Source organism: Cervus canadensis, chromosome 20 (genome assembly GCF_019320065.1).
Source record: "Cervus canadensis isolate Bull #8, Minnesota chromosome 20, ASM1932006v1, whole genome shotgun sequence".
NCBI lineage: Eukaryota > Metazoa > Chordata > Mammalia > Artiodactyla > Cervidae > Cervus > Cervus canadensis.
This window is the reverse complement of record NC_057405.1, coordinates 58,192,313-58,212,986: the sequence shown is the minus strand read 5'-3', so window position 1 is coordinate 58,212,986 and position 20,674 is coordinate 58,192,313. Positions and strand designations below refer to the sequence as shown.

Below are 20,674 nucleotides of genomic sequence, written 5' to 3'. Positions count from 1 at the left end.
CCACATCTTCTTTATTCCTCTCTCAATGGACTTTTAGTTTGCTTCCATGTCTTGGCTATTGTGAATAGTGCTGCTATGAACACTGAGTGCATGGATCTTTTCAAATCACAGTTTTCTCCAGGTATATGCCCAGGAGTGGACTGCTGGATCACATGGCAGTGCTATTTTTAGTTTTTTAAGGAACCTCCATACTGGTTCTCCATTGTGATTGTACTAATTTACATTCCCACCAACAGTGTAGAAGGGTTCCCTTTTCTCCACACCGTCTCCAACACCTACTGCTTATAGACCTTATGATGATGGCCATTCTGACTGGTGTGAGGTGATACCTCACTGTAGTTTTGATTTGCATTTCTCTGATAATTCGTGATGTTGAACATCTTTTCGTGTGCTTTTTGGACCGCTATATGTCTTCTTAGAACTGTCTATTTAGATCTGCCCATTTTTTGATTGGGTTGGTGGTGGTTGTTTTTGATATAGAGCTGCATGAGCTGATGTATATTTTGGAGAATAATTCCTTGTCAGTTGCTTTGTTTGCAAATATTTTCTCCCATTCTGAGGGCTGTCCTTTTGTTTATGGTTTCCTTTGCTGTAGAGAAGATTTTAAGTTTAATTAGGTCCCACATTTGTTTATTTTTCATTACTCTAGGAAGTGGATCAAAGGAGATATTGCTGTGATTTATGTCAAGGTTTTCAGCTTATGTTTTTCCCTAGGAGATTTATAGTGTCCAACCTTACATCTAAGTCTTTGATCCATTTTGAGTTTTTTTTTTTTTTTGTATGGTGTTAGGGAATATTCTAGTTTCATTCTTTTACATGTAGCTCTCCAGTTTTCCCAGAACCACTTATTGAAGAGACTATCTTTCCTCCATTGTATATTCTTGCCTCCTGTGTCACAGATTAATTGGCCAGAGGTGTGTGTAGATTTATTTCAGGCTTTCTATCCTGTTTCATTGATCTATATTTCTGTTTTTGTGCCAGTACCATAACTAGCTTTGTGATGTAGTCTGCAGTCAGGGAGCCTGATTCCTACAGCTCCATTTTTCTTTATCAGGATTGCTTTCAACTATTTGGGGTCTTTTGTGCTTCCATACAAATTTAAAAAACTTTTTGTTCTAGTTCTGTGAAAAAAGCCATTGAGTGAAGGAGTGAGTGAGTGAACAAAGAAACCAATGAATCAGAAGGCGTCAGAACCAGTGCTCTAGTCCAAGCCCTCACGTTACAGAGGGAGCAGGGTCCTGCCAGGGACGGACCCATCCCTCAACAGTGCCAGCTCTGGGACCAGGCCCAGGGCTCCTGATTCTCACGCTCAGCGTTCTCTCCACTGGTTCACACTGCCTGTCTTACTGGGCACCTGTGAACATTTCCAGTTCACTAGGTACAAAAGGATTGTTTTGTTTTCCTTTTTAATAACTAAGTCATTGTGGATAACTTCCTTATATCCATGTCCCCCAACTGGTTATTTTACACCAGTCACAGTAAGCCCATGGACCCTGGCAGTGACAAATTTAGGGACTGGCATGTGACCCAAATCGGGCACTTGAGGCCCGAGAAGTAGTCCACTGGGCAGATTCTGACTTTTGTTCCTGAGGAGGAGTCATAGGGAAAACGTCCCTCTCCTCCCCTCATACGCTACTTTGTCTGACTCGTACTTGGACCTGCTGCAGCCATCTTGCTGCCAGTCTGAAGATGGGAGAGCAGAAAAATGGAAAGAATCTGGGTGCTTCTACATCAGCAGCTCTGGAGCCTGCCCCATCTGTAGTCTTTCAGTGAAACAGAAAGATAAATTATCTTATTTAAACCAGTTAAGTTAGATATTCTGTTATTCAGAGCTGAAAGTATCCTAAGAGGTTCAAACAATTTGATAGTTTCCTTTTAAAGGTGTCTATATGCTTCCTTAATTTCTTAAACAATAAAAAACTACAGAAAAATGAATATTTCTTCAAATAGGAATATCATTCAGCTGGCAAGGCTATAATGTAGTGTTGCCTTGGTGCTAATACTGACATAAATTCTATGTCTTTTCAATCTATCTTATACCTTTATATTCTTAAAAACACTATTGAGGACCTCCACTAAGCTTTGATTTATTGGGCTGTATTTATTGATTATTACTGTATGAGAAATTTTAAATTTCTATTATTTCATTTAAAAATAATAAGAAACCTAATAAATACTATTTTCCAAAATAAAACAAAATTTAAAAGGAAGCAGTGCTTTACATGTTAGGAAATCTCTTCAATGTTTGGTATTGTTGTTCAGTCACTCAGTCGTGTCTGACTCTTTGTGACCCCATGGACTGCAACACGCCAGGCTTCCTTGCCCCCCTCACCATTTCCTGGAGCTTGCTAAAACTCACGTCCATTGAGTCAGCGATGCCATCCAACCATCTCATCCTCTGTTGTCCCCTTCTCCTACCTTCAATCTTTCCCAGCATCAGGATCTTTTCTGTTGAGTCAGTTCTTCACATCAGGTGGCCAAAGTATTGGAGCTTCAGCACCAGTCCTTCCAATGAATATTCAGGGTTGATTTCCTTTAGGATTTACTGGTTTGATCTCCTTGCTGTCCAAGGGACTCTCAAGAGTCTCCTCCAGCACTACAGTTCAAAGGCATCAATTCTTCAGTGCTCAGCCTTTTTTATGGTCCAACTCTCACATCTGTACATGACTACTGGAAAAACCATAGCTTTGACTATACAGACCTTTGTCAGCAAAGAGATGTCTCTGCTTTTTAATATGTTGTCTAGGTTTGTCAATACTTTTCTTCCAAGGAGCAAGCATCTTTTAATTTAATGTTTGGTATAACAAGACTGTTGAATTCTCACATCTGTTTCTAGCTGAATTGGTCTTAATACATTGTTTTGGTTGAAAAGTACATATGAGGAACATCTGAACTCAACGTAATTGAAAAGAAGTGTTTTAACAGTCTTTCCAGATAACTGAGAATATTTTTCTTTGATACTACACCAAAACTTGACAAGTTTCTTAAAGGTTAGTCGCAATCTAGGATCTGAAATCCTATCAATGAACTTTTCACATACTTTAATCTTAACACATTATTGATCAGGGGATTTTTGCAGAAACTAATGCCTGTGGCCAATGATTTGTTATGTAAATAATAATGAAACACCTGTGTTTGAGTAAATATCAACTTTTTTTTGCACTTAATGTACTTCTTTAGAGTGTGACAGGCAATATAGCAGGCACGTCTGTGCAGGAGAATAGAACATCTATTACAAATATACTGTGTTTCACTGCACTTTTCCCTGGCAGAACAGACCCTACACTTTCTGGCAGCATTTTGTTCTTTTAGTCCTGTGAGTACTATTTCCTCTAGGATATGTTCATTTATTTCATCTAGGAGTTGACAAGGTAGGTCTTTGTCAGGTGTGTTTTTAGAAACACCACAAGAAGGACCAGGTATGAACCTACAGTCACCAGAATGGTCAGTTACCCATTCTCTAGCTACTGCTAACAAAAACTGTCATTTTATTCTGTGCATTAAGGCTACAGTAAATTTTAAATGCATTGAATAAACCACAATTACTCAAATAGAAACCCACTTTTTTATACCATCTTTGAGTTTTCCAGAGGATATTGTAGTTTGCCAGGTATTGATCGGATCAGTCAACTTCTTTCAAGTATTTATTAAACCCTAATATAATATACAAGTGGGCTTACTTATGTGATGTCCAGTCCTCCTGTCTTCCGTTCTTGTAGATGCTATGGAGGCATCATGAATAGTTGTCACCATGCAGACTAGCCTCTTGTCTTTCCATATAAGAATAATCACTTCTCCCTTCTGTAAAAATGTCATTTCTCTTCCCTGTAGATTTTTAGATTTCTCCTTCAATTGGTTTGTAGAAACATGATTCTCTCTCTTATAGTCCCACAGACTCTGGTTTTAGTTTTTAACAATATTTTAGATGGACACACTGTTGTAATATAATAATTGTCTTGGTAACTATAGTGCCAAGAACCAAGATAAGGTTGTAGGACCAATAATAGTTTCCTACAGTTTCTTTCTTATACCTGTGTGAATCTCAAGGTTGCATATATATCCAGTTTTCACTTTCACTAAACTTCCTGACCAAAATTCCATGTTCTGTAAGTTTTCCGGGATTATAGGTTTTTGATCCTCTCCACTTTATCATTGCCTCATCAAGTGATAGCTCTTGTTTGGGTGTATATATATATATATATATTGATTGAAATTTTGGTAGAAAATAATCCAAAAGAGGTTTGACTGTTGAAATTCTATCTCCAGGAAGTAGAGTTTCTGAGTTACCATTAAAGTAAAGTAATGTCATTATTTGTTCAAACCTTCTCATCATAAATCTTTCAAAGATCAAATAAGGAATCAGTCGACCAATATTCTTTCCAGGGTGGCTTTATTTGTCCCATCAGAATTATTAATCTAAGAAACTTTTTCATGTCACCATTGGTTATATCAGTCCATTTTAAAGCCTTATACTTTTTATACGGTTTTTCACTCTGTTGGTGATACAAGTTTGTTTGAGAAGCAACCAACTCAAAAAAGTCATTACCAAAAATTAACTCTGGTATTTTACTGACACTTTGTTGGTTATTACATCCAGTAGTTACTTTACACTGACACAGCTGTAAAGTTTTCTAATTTTCATGAAATGTTCTCTTCAATCCACTCTTCTGGGGAACCAAAATAGCATTCTCTATCACTGTGAGTTTCATTTTCACTTTCCATATCAGAATCAATCACTAAGGTTTTTTGTCTTTTTGTTGGTTTAATATTCACACTGTGTATCAGAACTATATTCTGAGGAACTATCATCTTCTAAGACACTAGTATATATGTCGCTTGGACAACCAAAGAAAGTATCTGCATAAAATTCACTGAAAAATTCTTCACTCAAAAATTCACGATGCATCATTTTTGAAAATTTTATGGCTAAAAAACTTGCATTTATAATATGAACAATGTTGGAATAAAAACCTAATGGAGGATATGGGTAAACCTATGGCTGATGCATGTTGATGCCTCATAGAAACCAACACAATACTGTAAAGCAACTATCCTTCAATTAAAAATAAATTTAAAAAACCTAATGGAGCAAAATGTGAACAATGACAATCATAAGCTCTATAATGAACTCTTGATTAATTTTAAGCTTTAAAAACTTTGCGTGGTGATACAGTTAATGTGTCAGTCTCTAAAAATGTATTGATATGCCTCTGATCAGTAACATTTGGGTAACAAAAGATGTATTAATATGTCTCCAGTCAATAATGTGTTAGAATCCATTGGTTCATCTTACCCTTGGAATAAGCTTTCTTATCCATGGATGATATTTTTTTAAAAGCATGCATTGGTCATTTCAATAATACTGACTCACTGAGTTATGAAGATCCTCCAAGTGGTAAGACATTTCATTACACAATATAAAAAAAAAATTCACATTGGCTAAGATCATTACCAATCTCATCTCACCAGAAAAAATTTTTAAGTATTGCTCATGATGGTGGATACAGGTTTTCCAAAATTCTGATTTTGGCTTGAAATATCTAATATTATCACTGGTAACAAGTACTTTCAATTGTTTTTCTTGAAGTGACAGGCTTACTGTATTCATTTTTGAAAACCTAACTGCCAAATACTCAATTCTGAAGACCCACAGTTTGTCTCTCAGTCATTATCTTAATTAGTGTTCCATGAAAAAAGCAATGGGTTCAGCTCTCATATGTGCTTTTCCTTGAGACAATCTCCATATTTTGATACACAACAGAATTCTTTCATGCACATCTCCCATTTTGCCACAAAGCATATTAAAAAGACATGCATTCAAGGGTTGATACTTAAGTAATTCCTTGATGAAGCACTAAAAATTAAGTGGAACTTGCCTACCTGCCTCTCACTCTTACACACACACAGACACAGACAAACACAGACATACACATACCCCTTGACCCTTCCCTCATGGCCCCTCCAATCCTGAAGGCCTGGCTGGGGATAAAAGTACATTCATTTTAGGAGCCAGGCCAGAGAAGGACTTGACTCAGTGGGGGCTGGAGGACTCCCTAGGAGTCTGCAGACCACATTTGAGCCTCACTGCTTTATGCTTTTTATAACTTTCTTTGATTTCGAGGTGCTAGTTGTCCCTATTTGTTACTGTCCATGCTGTGGGAGGCTCCTCCACTTTTAGATGCACCCAATAGGAGCATGGGTTAGAGAAATTCCAGCTGCCTGGCTCAGGATTTCATGTTTTTGGACTTTTGGTTTAAGTCCCTAAGAAGTGAAGTTCGAGTTCCAGATTCATCATTTAAGAATTCTATAACCGAATGAACTGCAGATCCTCTGCAGGCCTTGTTTTCTTAGAAAATCAGAGGACTGAGTCCAGTGATCTCTAAACATCTTCCAGTCCCCAAATGTTATGGTCCTAATATGCTAAACGCATGTGTGCACAGATGGGACATTCTGAGTACACTGTCTTGCACCCTTCCTCACAACTATGACTGTATTTTTGAATCTCTAGAAGTCATTACAGACAGGTTTTGGGAGGAAAGAAGTATGCAAAGAGTTCAGATGACATCAGCTGATTTTCTCATGATGAGACTATTGGGAAATATCCAAGATCCCATCTGTAAAAACAGAAATTAAATGCTAAAATGAAATAATAAACTAGTAAACAATAAATTCAATTTAACTGTATCATCTACATGATATATAAAACCAGTAACCAGTTTCATTACAGCATGAGAAAATGCAATTAAGGGTTAATACCTACTGAAATGTTCAATGATATGTGTTAAAACCATTCAAACCAAGTAAAAGCAAAATCTTTGGGCAAGTAAGAGTAATAATGAGTAGAAGAGAGTGTAAAGGATGAAGTTATTGGTTTCAGAAGCTTCATATATAATTCTATTTAGAGTTCCCAAAAACATACCTAAAGTTATATTTTTGCTCTTTTTCTATCTACTAAATATTTACTGATTTTTTGAGATGATCAGAATTTTTTTCCCTAGCTCTGTTCTATTACTGAAAGTACATGTATCTGAACATACTAACTCTATTTAGTCAATTTACTTCCCTATTTTCCAACCACATGATAAAGGAACTACTAATTTAGCTATTCATCTTTTGAAATAAGTCTAAGAGTTTTATATTTAAAGAGGTATAACTTTGATAGAGAATGCTTAAAAAGCACTAATTGACTTTATTTTGACATTAAGTAATGAACTTCTAACACAATTATAAATAGTAAAACAAAATGGTTAAGAAAGTCAAGATAGTCTCAAGGCCTTTTTTTTCTGCATGAGGAACAAGATATATTTTATTCAGATATTTTGGGACTTAATTAGTGTTTTGGTGACATCACACATACAGGATAGAAATTGTGACCCTTTACTAATGGATGTAAACCATCTTATACAGAATGTTTTTGCAAGCAAATGGAAAGTGGGTTTGAGAGGGAAGTTTTTTTTCAATGTAAAAAGTTTCCTTCTTTGCTACTGAGATCAAACTGCCATCATTTTTTTTTTTTTAATTGTAAGGTTCTAAGAGTAAGTTAAATATAAAAAAGAAGCAAAACTTTCAGAGTTTCTCATATTTGGAAACAACAGGCAAATGGAAATCAAGAAATCATGATTCAACTCTAGGCATGTCGATCAAGGGATTCTTTAGCTTCAGCAATCTGAACTGAAAATAAAATCACGGATCAAGATGGCAAGGTAGGTTGTCCCTAAAGTCACCCCCCTCACAAGGTAGGTACTTAAACAAGTTACTATTGTGAACATTCCAGAAACCAGGGGGTGAGGTGGGAGCACCCCCTTGGACCCACAGAGACCAAGAAGAAAAGCATTACAAAGGTAAGAAGAATGTCTACACTCCAACTGCATTGCCCATTCTCTGGATAGTTACAGGGCTACATGAGACGGCCCCTGGGCCTATAGCTTTTTGGGGGTGTGGGGGGAGGGGGACAAGAAGGAACCCAAAGTAAAGATCCAGCTCCCTAGCACTGCAGGGTGCTTCCCAGAAGGTCCACTTGGGTCTCCCCTCACAGGCATCACTGGGGAAATCTGTGGGGCTTGACCACGGAGACTCAGATAGACATGGAGAAGGGCGGCCAGGTTTACAGTAACCATCACTCAGATATTGGCAGAACACATTCCTCCTTGCAGCTACAACTGATCAGAGATTGCAGCCAGAGGCTCTTTGCATCTGCATAGCTGTGCTGATAGCCCTGTCTGGCCAGGGAACTTCGTGGGCAGTGGGAAAAAAAAAAAAAAGGATGCTAATTTAACATTTCAAAAACCTATGAATGTGTAAATCTCACTGGTAATAATAAACACATGGTCAAAGTCAGATTCTCTTACATTGTATTGGTGGTGCATAATTCGCGTGCAACTCTACTTTAAATGTTAAAACGTATTAAAAACAACCATAATTAGAATAATTTGTTATTGGGCACAGTGAGTCCCCTACATACAAACCTTCAAGTTACAAACTTTCAAAGACGTGAATGTGCATGTCCAATCATGTAAGTCAGCTCACGTGTCTGGTGTACACTGTCGTGTGCGTGTACCCTCTACGAGTGGCTGTGATTTTGCCTGTTGTACAGTACCGCACAGAATGCAGCAGTACACTACCTTTACTTCAAGCCCAGGATGTCCAGAAGCAGGTGTAAAAGCAGTGGTGATGTAGCTGATACTACTATACTCTTCAAGGTACTGTATTGTACTGTAAGATTAAAAATGTTTTCTCTTTTATGTATTTGTGTGAAAAGTACTATAAACCTAGTATAGTACAGTACTATATAGCCTACTGTGTTACTTGGATATTCTAGGCTAACTCTGTTGGACTTATGAACAAATTGGACTTATGAATGTGCTCTTGGAACAGAACTCATTGGAATGTAGGGGACTTACTGAATATAATAAAAAGATGTTAAATGGTATCATCCGTAGCCTAAAACACAATGGATGGTGGGGTAGATATAAAAGTACGAAGTTTCTTTATGGTGCTGAATTTATTATCACCTTAAAATAGAATATTATAAATATATTTTATGTAGTTTCATGGAACCATAGGGGGAAAAAAGTGGTCACAAAAAAGACAGTAAAGGAGTCTGAGTATATTGGTATAAAAAGTCATCAAATCACAGAGGAAGATATCAAGAGAGGAAGCAAGGAACAAAAGATCTACAAAACAGAAAACTATGAACAAAATGGCAATAGTAAGTCTTTGCCTATGAATAATTTCTTTAAATGTAAATGGATTGAATTCTCCAGTCAAAAGATACAGTGAGTGAATATATTAAAGAAGAAGATCCAATGATACACTGCCTGCAAGAAGCTCACTTGAGCTTTAAGGATGCACAAAAGACCCCAAACACCCAAAGCAATCCAGAAAGAAATAAACCATACTAGCATAAAAACTGACACATCGGTTTATTTCTGGGCTCTCAATTCTATTCTATTGGCCTATGCATACATGGTTGAATAATAATTGACTAGGGAGCCAAGAATACTCAATGGAGAAAAAATAATCTCAATAAATAATGCTGGGAAAACTGGATATTCACCTTCAAAAAAAGTGAAAATGGACCCCTTTCTTATGCCTCACACAAAATAAGAACTGGATTAAAGGTTAAATATAGACCTGAAACCATCATTTTCTTAATAACACACAGAAGATAAGATCCTTGATATTGGTCTTGTCAATGATTTTATGGATAGGACACCAAAAGCACAAGCAACAAAAGCAAAAATAAATGGGGCTAAATCCAACCAAAAAGTTTCTGTAGAGTAAAAAGTGATCACGAAGAGGCAACCTATGGACTGGAAGAAAATATTTGTAAACAGTGTATCTGATAAGGGGTTAAAAGCCAAAATATAGAGGAACTCAAACCACTCAACAGAACAAAAACAAATAAAATATGGGCAAAGAATGTGAATAGATGTTTTTCCAAAGAAGGCATAAATGGCCAACAGTAATGTGAAAAGGTTCATTGGTGAAATGAAAACCAAAACCATGATGAGCTCACCTCACAGCTATTAGAATAATATCAAAAAGGACAGATGACAAGTGCTGGCAATAACACGGAGAAAAGGGAACACTTGTTCATTATAGTGGGAACATGAACTGGTAGAGTCACTATGGAAAACAATATAAAATAGGTTCCCCTAACAAAAGGAGTACATCAAGGCTGTATATTGTCACCCTGCTTATTTAACTTATATTCAGAGTACCTCATGAGAAACGCTGGGCTGGAAGAGCACAAGCTGGAATCAAGATTGCCGGGAGAAATATCAATAACCTCAGTCAGATATGCAGATGACACCACCCTTATGGCAGAAAGTGAAGAAGAACCAAAGAGCCTCTTAATAAAAGTGAAAGAGGAGAGTGAAAAAGTTGGCTTAAAGCTCAACATTCAGAAAATTAAGATCATGGCATCTGGTCCCATCACTTCATGGCAAATAGATGGGGAAACAATGGAAACAGTGACAGACTTTATTTTTTTGAGCTCTAAAATCACTGCAGATGGTGACTGCAGCCATGAAATTAAAAGATGCTTACTCCTTGGGAGGAAAGTTATGACCAACCTAGATAGCATGTTAAAAAGCAGAGATGTTACTTTGCCAACAAAGGTCCATCTAGTCAAGGTTATGGTTTTTCCAGTGGTCATGTATGGATGTGAGAGTTGGACTGTGAAGAAAGCTGAGCACCAAAGAATTTATGCTTTTGAGCTGTGGTGTTGGAGAAGACTCTTGAGAGAGTCCCTTGGACTGCAGGGAGATCCAACCAGTCCATCCTGAAGGAGATACGTCCTGGGTGTTCACTGGAAGGGCTGATGCTGAAGCTGAAACTCCAATGCTTTGGCCACCTCATGTGAAGAGGTTGACTCATTTGAAAAGACCCTGATGCCGGGAGGGACTGGGGGCAAGAGGAGAAGGGGATGACAGAGGAGGAGATGGTTGGATCACCGACTGGATGGACATGAGTTTGAGTAAACTCTGGGAGTTGGTGATGGACAGGGAGGCCTGGCGTGCTGCGATTCATGGGGTCGCAAAGGGTCGGACACGACTGAGCGACTGAACTGAACAATTAAAAATAGAACTACCATATGATTCAGCAATCAAAATTCTGGCTATTTATCTGAAGAAAACAAAAAACACTAAGTCAAAAAGATACGCTCCCCCCTGTTCATTGTAGCATTAGTTACAGCAGTCAAGATAGGAAAGCAGCCTCAGTGTCCATCAATGCTTGAATGGATAAAGATGTGTTATATATACACACAAAGGAATATTATTTAGCTATATAAAAAAAAGGAAGTTTTGCCTTATGTTAAATGGATGGAACTTGACGGCAATTTGCTAAGTGATGTAAGTCAGACAAATACCATATGATCTCACTAATATGTGGAATCTTAAACACCCCCACCCACCAAAAAACCCCAAACAGATTAGTGGCTGCCAGAGGCAGGGGCTGAGGGATACGGGAAATGGATGAAGGTAGACAAAGGTACAAACTCCTAGTTATAAAATAAATTCTGGAGATGTAGTATACAGCATGGTGATTATAGTTAATAATACTGCTTTGTACATTTGAAAGTTGCTAAGAGTAAATTTTTAAACGTTCTCACCACATATATACACACACACACATACAACTGTTACTATGTGAAGTGATGGTTGCATTAACTAACCTTATTATGGTAATCATTTTGCAGTATATGCATACATCAAATGATTACATTGTACACCTTTAACTTACACATACTATATGTCAATTCTATCTTAATAAAGCTGAAAAAAATTTAAAAATAAAATCATGATCCTATTTTAGCCTGTCATACTAACATATAAATTAGTAAGAACATCAATGGTTTGTCAATTGAGACAATCATGGCAGAACTGCCAAGAACTCTGTGTTGTTACATCTAAAACTGAAAATATACTATAGTGAATGAAAATTAACAAATATTTATCATTTGTCTTGCCATCTGCTTCAATTTGTTAACCCTGACATTTTTTTCCCATCACACTTAACTATTGCATGACATTCCTTAAAGAAGTTAAACTACTGAATATTACTCATTCATAATTTATTTAATGCTTACTGCGTACCAGGTATTATGCTATGAACTGCAGACACAAGGCAGGTAAGTCTTGACCTCAAGTAACTTAACAGTTTTTTAAAAAATTAATTTCAGATTAAAAATACCACAGTTTTTTTTTTTTTTCATTCAAGGACTTTCTGTTCCCATTAAATTGGGAGGGATGACAGAAGGATGGTTATAAAATGAATGGACCTTTAATTTTGAAAACATAATGCAACTGATTTCTATGGTAGTATTTCTTAAATTTCTTCATAAACCATAAGAAAAATAATATTAAAATGCTAAACACAGAAAATTACTGATCCAACATTAAGACTATTGATGCCTATTGGTGGATTCTAAACACAATTAGGACTTAATGGGATTTGTACTTTATTTTTAAAATCATGTGTAAAAGCCCCAAAGGGTTCTGAGTCACACATAGGATGACAGATCTGTATTTAAATATAAAATTGAAATGCTTTTTTCTTGTATTGGAACCAAAATTTTATCTTAGCTGGAAAGACTTCTTGCAGAAGCTCAGAGAAGAAAAGGGCAATGAATACATCATACCTGGGCCCACATCGTCATCGTGCAAAAGGAAAGGCTGTTAGGAAGGCACCGTGACATAGCACCAGGCTCAGTAACCACTCCATCTGCCCAAAACCATCCCACTCACCTTCCATCCACAGAATTGATGGTAATTTGGTAAACTAACAAAATAACAAAAGGTTAAACAGTTACAAAATGTGATTCTTTATGCAGAGCTAAGAAAACCAATGAGTAATACTCTTCACAGTGGCCATATCAGATATGCAGATCTGTTCCCTCAGGATTAACCTGCTTGTTCATGTGAAAAAAGTATTTTCAGGGCTAAAAATACATTTAAACCCCTAAATTCTTCATTTCTATCAGTAATTGAAGGATCCCCCTCCCTTTAATAGGACCATGAATCTCCAAAACATTTAAAAAGCACATATAACAATCTATTTAACTTGGACACCATCGAAGAAAGATACAAAATTTAACTTTCTTTTAAAATCAAGAGCAGAAAACCAACCAACCAACCCCACAAAATCATTGAATCTCTGTAAAACCTCTTGCTGTTGTTCAGTTGTGTCGACTCTTTCCAACCCCAAGGGCAGCAGCATGCCAGTCTTCCCTGTCCCTCACCATCCCCCGGAGCTCCAGACAAATCACCTGATCCTATCATTGTCCCAAACATGAATTTGTATTTTCAATTCTGGTGACCAGATCTAGTCAACATAGCTAGAACACTCCTGCCTCTAACACACTCCTCACATCTAATTAGTTACCAATTTGTACCATGTCCTACAGAATCTACCTTTACAAAATAAATCCCTTATTTCAGCAGCCAAAAGCACACTCCGATCACTTAGATGTGCTGTTTATCTCTGGGCCTCCAATCCATTCTCTATGCTATTTCCACAGTACCTTTTATCACTTCCCTGATTAAAACAGGCTTCTAGGACAAGGGTCAGTGTCTCTCACTTAGCATCTCTTTCTGATTGTTCCTGTTGGTCTGTGTCTCTGGCCTCCTCACTGAAGACCCCCTTGCATTACACACTGAATTCTGTACGGGTCTCCAAAAGTGGTGTGTGGTCTTGAACCTTTGCCCTTTCTGCCTTCTTCAACCAGATAACTCCATTTCCCCTTAAAATTTAGCCTGAGGGTGAAGCCTGCCCAGGAATCTGATTTGGATTCTTCTTTGCACTCCCACAGCTTCCTCTTCACACTACCTCCCACCTTCACAGCACCTCCCACCACCTGGAATTTCCTGACACCAGGGAAACCCTCAGAAGCAGACACACACACACTGTCTCACTCAACTATGTATTAAATGTACATATACCTAACCTGGCAGATAGTGAACAGTCAATAAATACCTGTCCTTTAGTGCCTATAATGCCTTACTTACAAAAGTATGCCTTGGGCTTCCCAGGTGGCACAGTGGTAAAAAATCTGCCTAACAATGCAGGAGATGCAGGTTTGATCCCTGGATCAGGAGGATCCCCTGGAGGAGGAAAAGGCAACTCACTCCAGTATTCTTTCCTGGGAAATTCCATGGATAGAGGAGCCTGGCAGGCTAGAGTCCACGGGGTCGCAGAGAGTCACACACAACAGAGCACACACACAAGTGTATCTTATCTTATAGAATCACTAGCTAGGTTCTTGGAAAAAAAGAAAAATGTATATTGGTGGGGTGGAGACTCAAGTCCTCATGTGAACCTGCAGAATTTCCATAAATGCTATGCTTTGTAGTCACCAAGATAAAATAGTCAATATACTACATTTTTAAAATATCAAAGTTATTTTAGCTACATTAAATTAATTACACAGTTACCTACAATTAAATTTCCATTTATTGTTCCTTATATGCTAGAAACCTTTCAGGATAGCCTTCTCTGAAAGGTTCAAAAAATTCACTCTGTTCCATTAAATTTTCTTGTTTAACATAGTATGCAGGTGCTATAATAGATAATATTCAGAATGCAGGTACTATTATAGATAATATCAAACAAAGAGGCATTCGCTTTTCTGTCTTCCCTTTATACATCTAATAGCTTTTCATTTTGACTTTCAGCTGGAGCTTCCTGCTACCTCCTTCCTTTGCATGGTCATCCCAGTGCTCAACTCATTGTAAGTAATGAGAGTGTATTTTCCAAAGCCTGCATTTACTTTACCCACTTTGGATACAACACAGAAAACCTCTTACACCTCTTTCTGATCCCTTTTCTTCCTGACCTCTCTCTTGTCTATTCCAAACAGAAATTATTCACACATTTTCATTCCAACAACAAACATTCATTAAGTGCCTGGATAATGGGAACAGAGTTAAGATTTTTAATTCATTTGGTCTCAGAAAAGGTGCATACATATATACTCAATCTGTGACTGTTATCCACCGTGAGAAATGCATTTTGCAGTGGCAGATTGGTACACAATGCTATATTTATGTATAGAAATAAAATTTCATGAAACAAGACTTAACCCCTGTGCCATGCACTAGAGCCTTCTACTGGACTCAGTTCAGTTTCGATTCTTTTCATTTTGTTGTGTGGAGGCCTACTAAATTAATTTCATGCCCCACTAATGAGTCTAGAATTACAATCTGAATAGCACTATCCTAAAAAACAGGAAAGCAATTTGTGTTTTGGAGAGATTACTGTATTTTAAAAACTTAAACAGAGTTAAAAATACCCTGGAGGAGTTGGAGAGAGGATGGCAAAGGAAAAAAGAGGGAGAAAGAGAGGAAGGTAAAATAAACAGGGGGTTAGGGGGAAGCAGAGAGAGATAATTAGAAAAGTATATATAAGAAAAGCCAGAGAGGGTTAAAGAGAGAAAAATAAAGGCCTGAGTCAAAGAGAAAGAAAGACTTCTATGGAAATTTCTGGGGTGAGAGAAAAGGTCACAACCTAGTTTCCTTGGATTGAGGAATTGTCACCATCATCTCCCTCCTGTGGAGCGAATGAGCTGCTAATCATTGATCACTGCTTCCCAACTGCTCTAATCCTTAAACTTTTAAAGATTGCACCCCTGGGTGTTTGGAAAAGATAACAAGAGTGACCCATTAAATACTTTTTTAGCCTGCAGCGGAGATGAGAGTATTATCTGCCAGGACTAGATGAAATCAACGGTGGGGTGGGAACGCCGGAGTGACATGTATATAGAGACACAACATTGAAAATGACATCATGGAAAGTCAACAAAGTTGAGCTAAGCATGGCCTAGTGTCATGCTCACTTCATGGGTGTGAAAACATGCCCTGACTCTGTGTAAGAGCATCCTCTGATGAGTGAGAGGATCCCCTAGCCGAAGCCGAAACCCAGGGGCATTCCCTCTAAGGTCAGCAAATGCTTATTGTGAGATGTACTTAGCAAATAAACTCAACCTATGGTCCTAATACAGTAAAAAGTTATTTAGCTCATTCTCCATTGGAAGGATCCTAAATTAGACAGTTTTTTTTTTTTTTTACCAAACTCTATGTATTATATTTTGAACCATTTCTTAGAGACAAATGTTTATTTAAACAAGTGAGACATATGAAAGGTCGGGCATGTTGAGGCATGCCCCGGAAAAATGCTGCAGGCAAGTTCCGGAGGCTGGCTAAACTTCCAAGGGGCCGGCCCCCTGCAGCCTGGTCCAATCGGGTGCCGACATGGAGCCCTTAGATACCAACCGCCGCTGTAGCCCGCGCTTTCTTCCTTATATGGGAAGACCTGGCTTGGACGCCGGGCCCTGACTATAAAACCCCTCCCCACCCCTCATACCTCGCAGACTCCCTTTGTCTCCTCATTCACCCGCCCGCGGGAGTTCTGCCCGAGAGCAACGCTTAATAAAGGCCTTTACCACCGGTGCTTAGAGGCGGCTTTTTCCTCCCGTGGCGTTTTTTCTAACAACATATACCTGGAATAGGTGAGCCGTGGAATAGCAGGCACTAATAATACACATGTTCATGTTCTTCTTAACCTCCACTGATTGGCATATATTGCTTAGTTAAAAAGTGCTGAGAACTGGGAGTGTACGAAGAGGGCAGGGTGGTCCTGCATGAACACATGCCCCACCTGCCCGGGCAGAGCAGGTTCTTCCCTGCAGGCCTGTCTCACTCTGCATCTGGTCACGGGTGCAACTGGAAGCAGGACAGAGAGGAAGAAATGTTACACCCTTGATGTGTTTACTGTTCTCCTCTATTAGAAGGCAGTAGGGAAACAAACAGGAGAGGGCAGAGGGTCTGTGAGCAAGAAGCAGAATAGGGGAACTAACAGGTGATCAAGGATGGATGAGGTGGGCTGAGAGAGATGCTCACGGCACTCCACGCATACTCGGATAGTAATGGGAGGGGGTGAGAGTCAGTACATCTCAACAGACATTTACTGAGCACTCAGTTTAGGTACAGTTCAAGAGGCAGCAGGGGAACTTACAACTTAGGATGGCAATAACCCTAAACAGCGGTAACACTGTTCCCAGGACGTCTTAACCTCCATGCCATGTTATAAATCAAGCAAAGTGTGCCTGCCCAGGAAGCAAGTCTACATTTGAGACAACATGCTTGGGATCAGGAAAAGAATAAAGGCATATTCTCTTTAAATATTAAAAAAAAAAAAAAAAAAAAAAGTTCAAGCTCAACAGGGCAGAAACACTATGTTTGCATCTGGAGCCACCTATAAACCAGATCATGTCAGAGGATCAAAATAAAGGCTGTTCACACTAATAACCCAGTATTTTTACCACTGTGGTTATAAAAGCAGTTGGTAACACTAAGCATTTACAGCTTAGTGATGGACAGCCAGCTCGTCTGGGTTTGAATGTCAGCTTCTGTTCGACCTTGGGCAAGTCATTTAACTTCTCTGTGGGGTTTTCCCACCTGTAAAATGAAGATGATAGTTAAGACCTACTTCCTAGAGTTCTTGTGAGAAGTGAGTTGATACAGGTTAAGGTACTTAGAACAGTGCCCATCACACACTGCTCGGAAAATGTTGCCTGAGGTCATTTTTCCCTAGTCACCACCCACACACTGAGGGAGTGGTATGAGTCAGAGGGAGGGTCACGCTCAAAGAGGACGTAACTGTGAGTGAGTGGGCTGACAGTGCAGACGCTGGCCAGTCTGGGCTTTAAGATCCGCTCCTAAGAAATGTCCTGCGAGAGCATGGGTGACCATGTCCAGCTCCTCCATCCAGTTTTCCATACCTCTGCTTCAGGAGCTCCTGGTCCACTGGCTCCTTGCCAGCTGTTCACTGTCAATATATTTTGTATTGGTTGTTACATACCTCATTTAGAAAAGAAGTACTGGTTTGCCTCATAATTTCAAGAAAAACTGATAAGATTATGAATTGTCCAGAGTTCAGTAGACACAAATGTATATAAACTTAAAATAAACTTGCTATATTTTAAAATATACTAGAACCTGAACCATAACAAGATGAGAATTTGGAGCATCTCACATAAATCTAATTTCTCTTGGTTTTGGCACAGCTTAAAAAATCTAAAATTGAATAGCTGACATTTTAAGAACCTAGTTACAGAGTTTCAATTTAAAGCAAGTGCACACGCCGCATGCGTGCGCGCGCACACACACCAAAAAACAACACTCTTGAGCAGTTACCATGACAACATAATACAAAGCCTACCAAGCTCTTTGTTATCCTGCTGAAGATGCTGTGCAAAGACACTCATGTTAGATTCTTTACTAATTAAGTAGAAAAGGTTAAAAAAATTCGAGATCCACGTGGTTTTTTTAATCTGTGCTAACACTCAGAAAGGCAAATACTAAATACTGTAAGAAAAATAATTTAAAAGTAACTTATTAGCAAGACCAGTTACAGATCAAAGTAGACACAATGTTTGATGGAAATGGGAAAATGTTTTTCTTTTATTTTGTATGCTATATTCCTTTCAACTAGACCTAAGAAAGAAAACCTGTTTCTAAGTTAATGAGCTCTTACGTTTTTAAAATGAGAAAAAAAAGAATAGTGACAGAGGAGAGAAAGAAGGGATAAATAGACCTTTTGGAGGCTGTGATAAAATAATCTTGGTTCTCCTTCCCCTTCTCTGATTAGCCATCTCTGTGTCTCTTCTCAGTGTTAAACCCAGATCCCCTTAAGACTCACCTATGGATCTTCTCAGTCTGTTATTTTCTTAAGTGGTGTCATCTTTGACCAGTGGCTTCAGTTATCATCAATATGCATTCACAATCCCAGAGCCTCTTTTCTAACTGCCTCCTAAACACAGCCACTTTGGTTCCCCCTTGAAAGGCAAATGGGGTTCTCCTATAGTGCTCTTTATCTTGATAAATGGCAGGTCCTAATAGGTATTAAGTACCTATTTGCTAAGTGAATGAATCAATCAACCAATCAATCAAACCTACCGCACAAACCAAAAAACCTAACGACCATCCTTGGTAAGGCCTTTTTTCCATATTCAACTCCTCTCTATCTATTTCACTTCCTAAACATTTCCTAGATTCATCCCATTTCCAAAATTATCCCAGCCACTACTCTCTAAGCCACCAATCTTTGCCTGGATCACTATAGTAGCCTCTTAACAATCAGGAACACACAGATATAGTACAGATAGAAGTGAGGCAATCAGTATCAATGGTTTATTAAGCTAACTGACAAAGTTGGACTAAGAAAAGGGAAGAGAACATTTACTAAATGTCAGCTCTATGCCAGACACTGATCTAGACGCATTACATATTCCACCTCACTTAATCACCACAGTGACCCATTTTCATAAAAGAAACTCAGCTGAGCACAGGGCATCAGGGAGCCACTCCCGGTCACAACCTCTGCTTTGTTTGGTCCCAAAAAGCAGAGAACAATGATAAATACAAAGAAGAATGTGATGATGGTGATGATCACAAGTAATGAGATCGCATTCCAGACATGGATCTAAGCACTTTGTATGCATTATCTCATTAAACGTGTCACCACCCTCCCATGAAGCAGGAATTATTATCACATTTGCAGATAAAGAAACTGAGTCACACAGGACTTAAAATTACTTGCTCAAGGTAAAAAAACCCCAAAAGTGGCAGAGTGTTTATTTAATTTACTAAACAGCAAGTTAAAAGAACTGGTGAAGATACAGTGCTAGAAAAGACAAACCACTCCTGCCCTCAGGGGTCTTGTAGTGAACTTGAGGAGCTTGACTCCAGGGTCAGAGCTGTTTTTTTATCCCAGCTGTACCCACTGGAGGGAATCCCCAGCAACTTCAATCCCATTTCTAAAGGATGTATTTCAAGCACAGGTCAGGCTGCCAGCCTCTTTCGCATCCCCATAAATACCCAGTTCTCGAACAGGATACCAGGAGGAGACGCTTTAGTGCTTATACTAATTGGTCACAATATTTCTCTTACAGAGTCTTAAAGGCATGAATACAAAGATTATTTTGACAAGGTCTGACCTAGTACTTACAATTTTATAACTCCATCTGGGCACCTGGAACAGAACTGCTGGCTGCTCTTGTCTTGTTTATGTTGACTCTGCCCCAGCTGCACAAATCTACAAATTATAAAATGTAAAATACAAATGTATAAAAAAGTAAGCTAAAGGAACTACCTACCACAAATTCAGTAGATCACACAAACTGTATGGGTGTTCGAATGACAGTAATATACTTCTATCAGAAAAGCACACAAGGGGACCCTATGCAACACAAGACTTGCTTTATAAATGACTGCCTGATGTTAGAGTGGGTTTATGAGAAGTAAAGAAGGAGGAACTGCTTAAAATTTAAGTCATAACCATGGATGTAAAAATGAAAGAAAACGTTTACTTTGCTGATTCTGTTTACTCAAACGTGATATAGAACCTGAGTCGAAATGTTCCTGAAGCCAGGAACATGATCGTAAGCCCTTGTGCATCTGAGGGTGACCGCAGCACGGAGCAGAGGGAAACAGGGGAAGGGGATGGTGCTTGCAGTGAGACAAATGACAAGGAAACGGCAGGATCAGGCTAGAGATCCAGCTCCTGAAGCAAGGATGCTGCTAAGAACCCAGGACAAGGACTTGGTTCCTCAGGACCACAGGAATCCCCATGCATACACCAGCCACTACACTAAGGGTACTTTCAACAGAGA

At 38.6% G+C, this 20,674-nt stretch overlaps 1 protein-coding gene across 1 annotated transcript in view; it reads right to left on the bottom strand.

Annotated features, from left to right (window-relative positions):
• The window catches only part of FIG4 (FIG4 phosphoinositide 5-phosphatase), a 174,578-nt gene that overhangs the window by 31,121 nt on the left and 122,783 nt on the right, over positions 1-20,674 (bottom strand). The window contains exon 22 of the mRNA XM_043439281.1: positions 20,011-20,097. Coding sequence (XP_043295216.1) covers positions 20,011-20,097 — 87 coding nt within the window. The remainder of the gene's footprint in view (positions 1-20,010; positions 20,098-20,674) is intronic.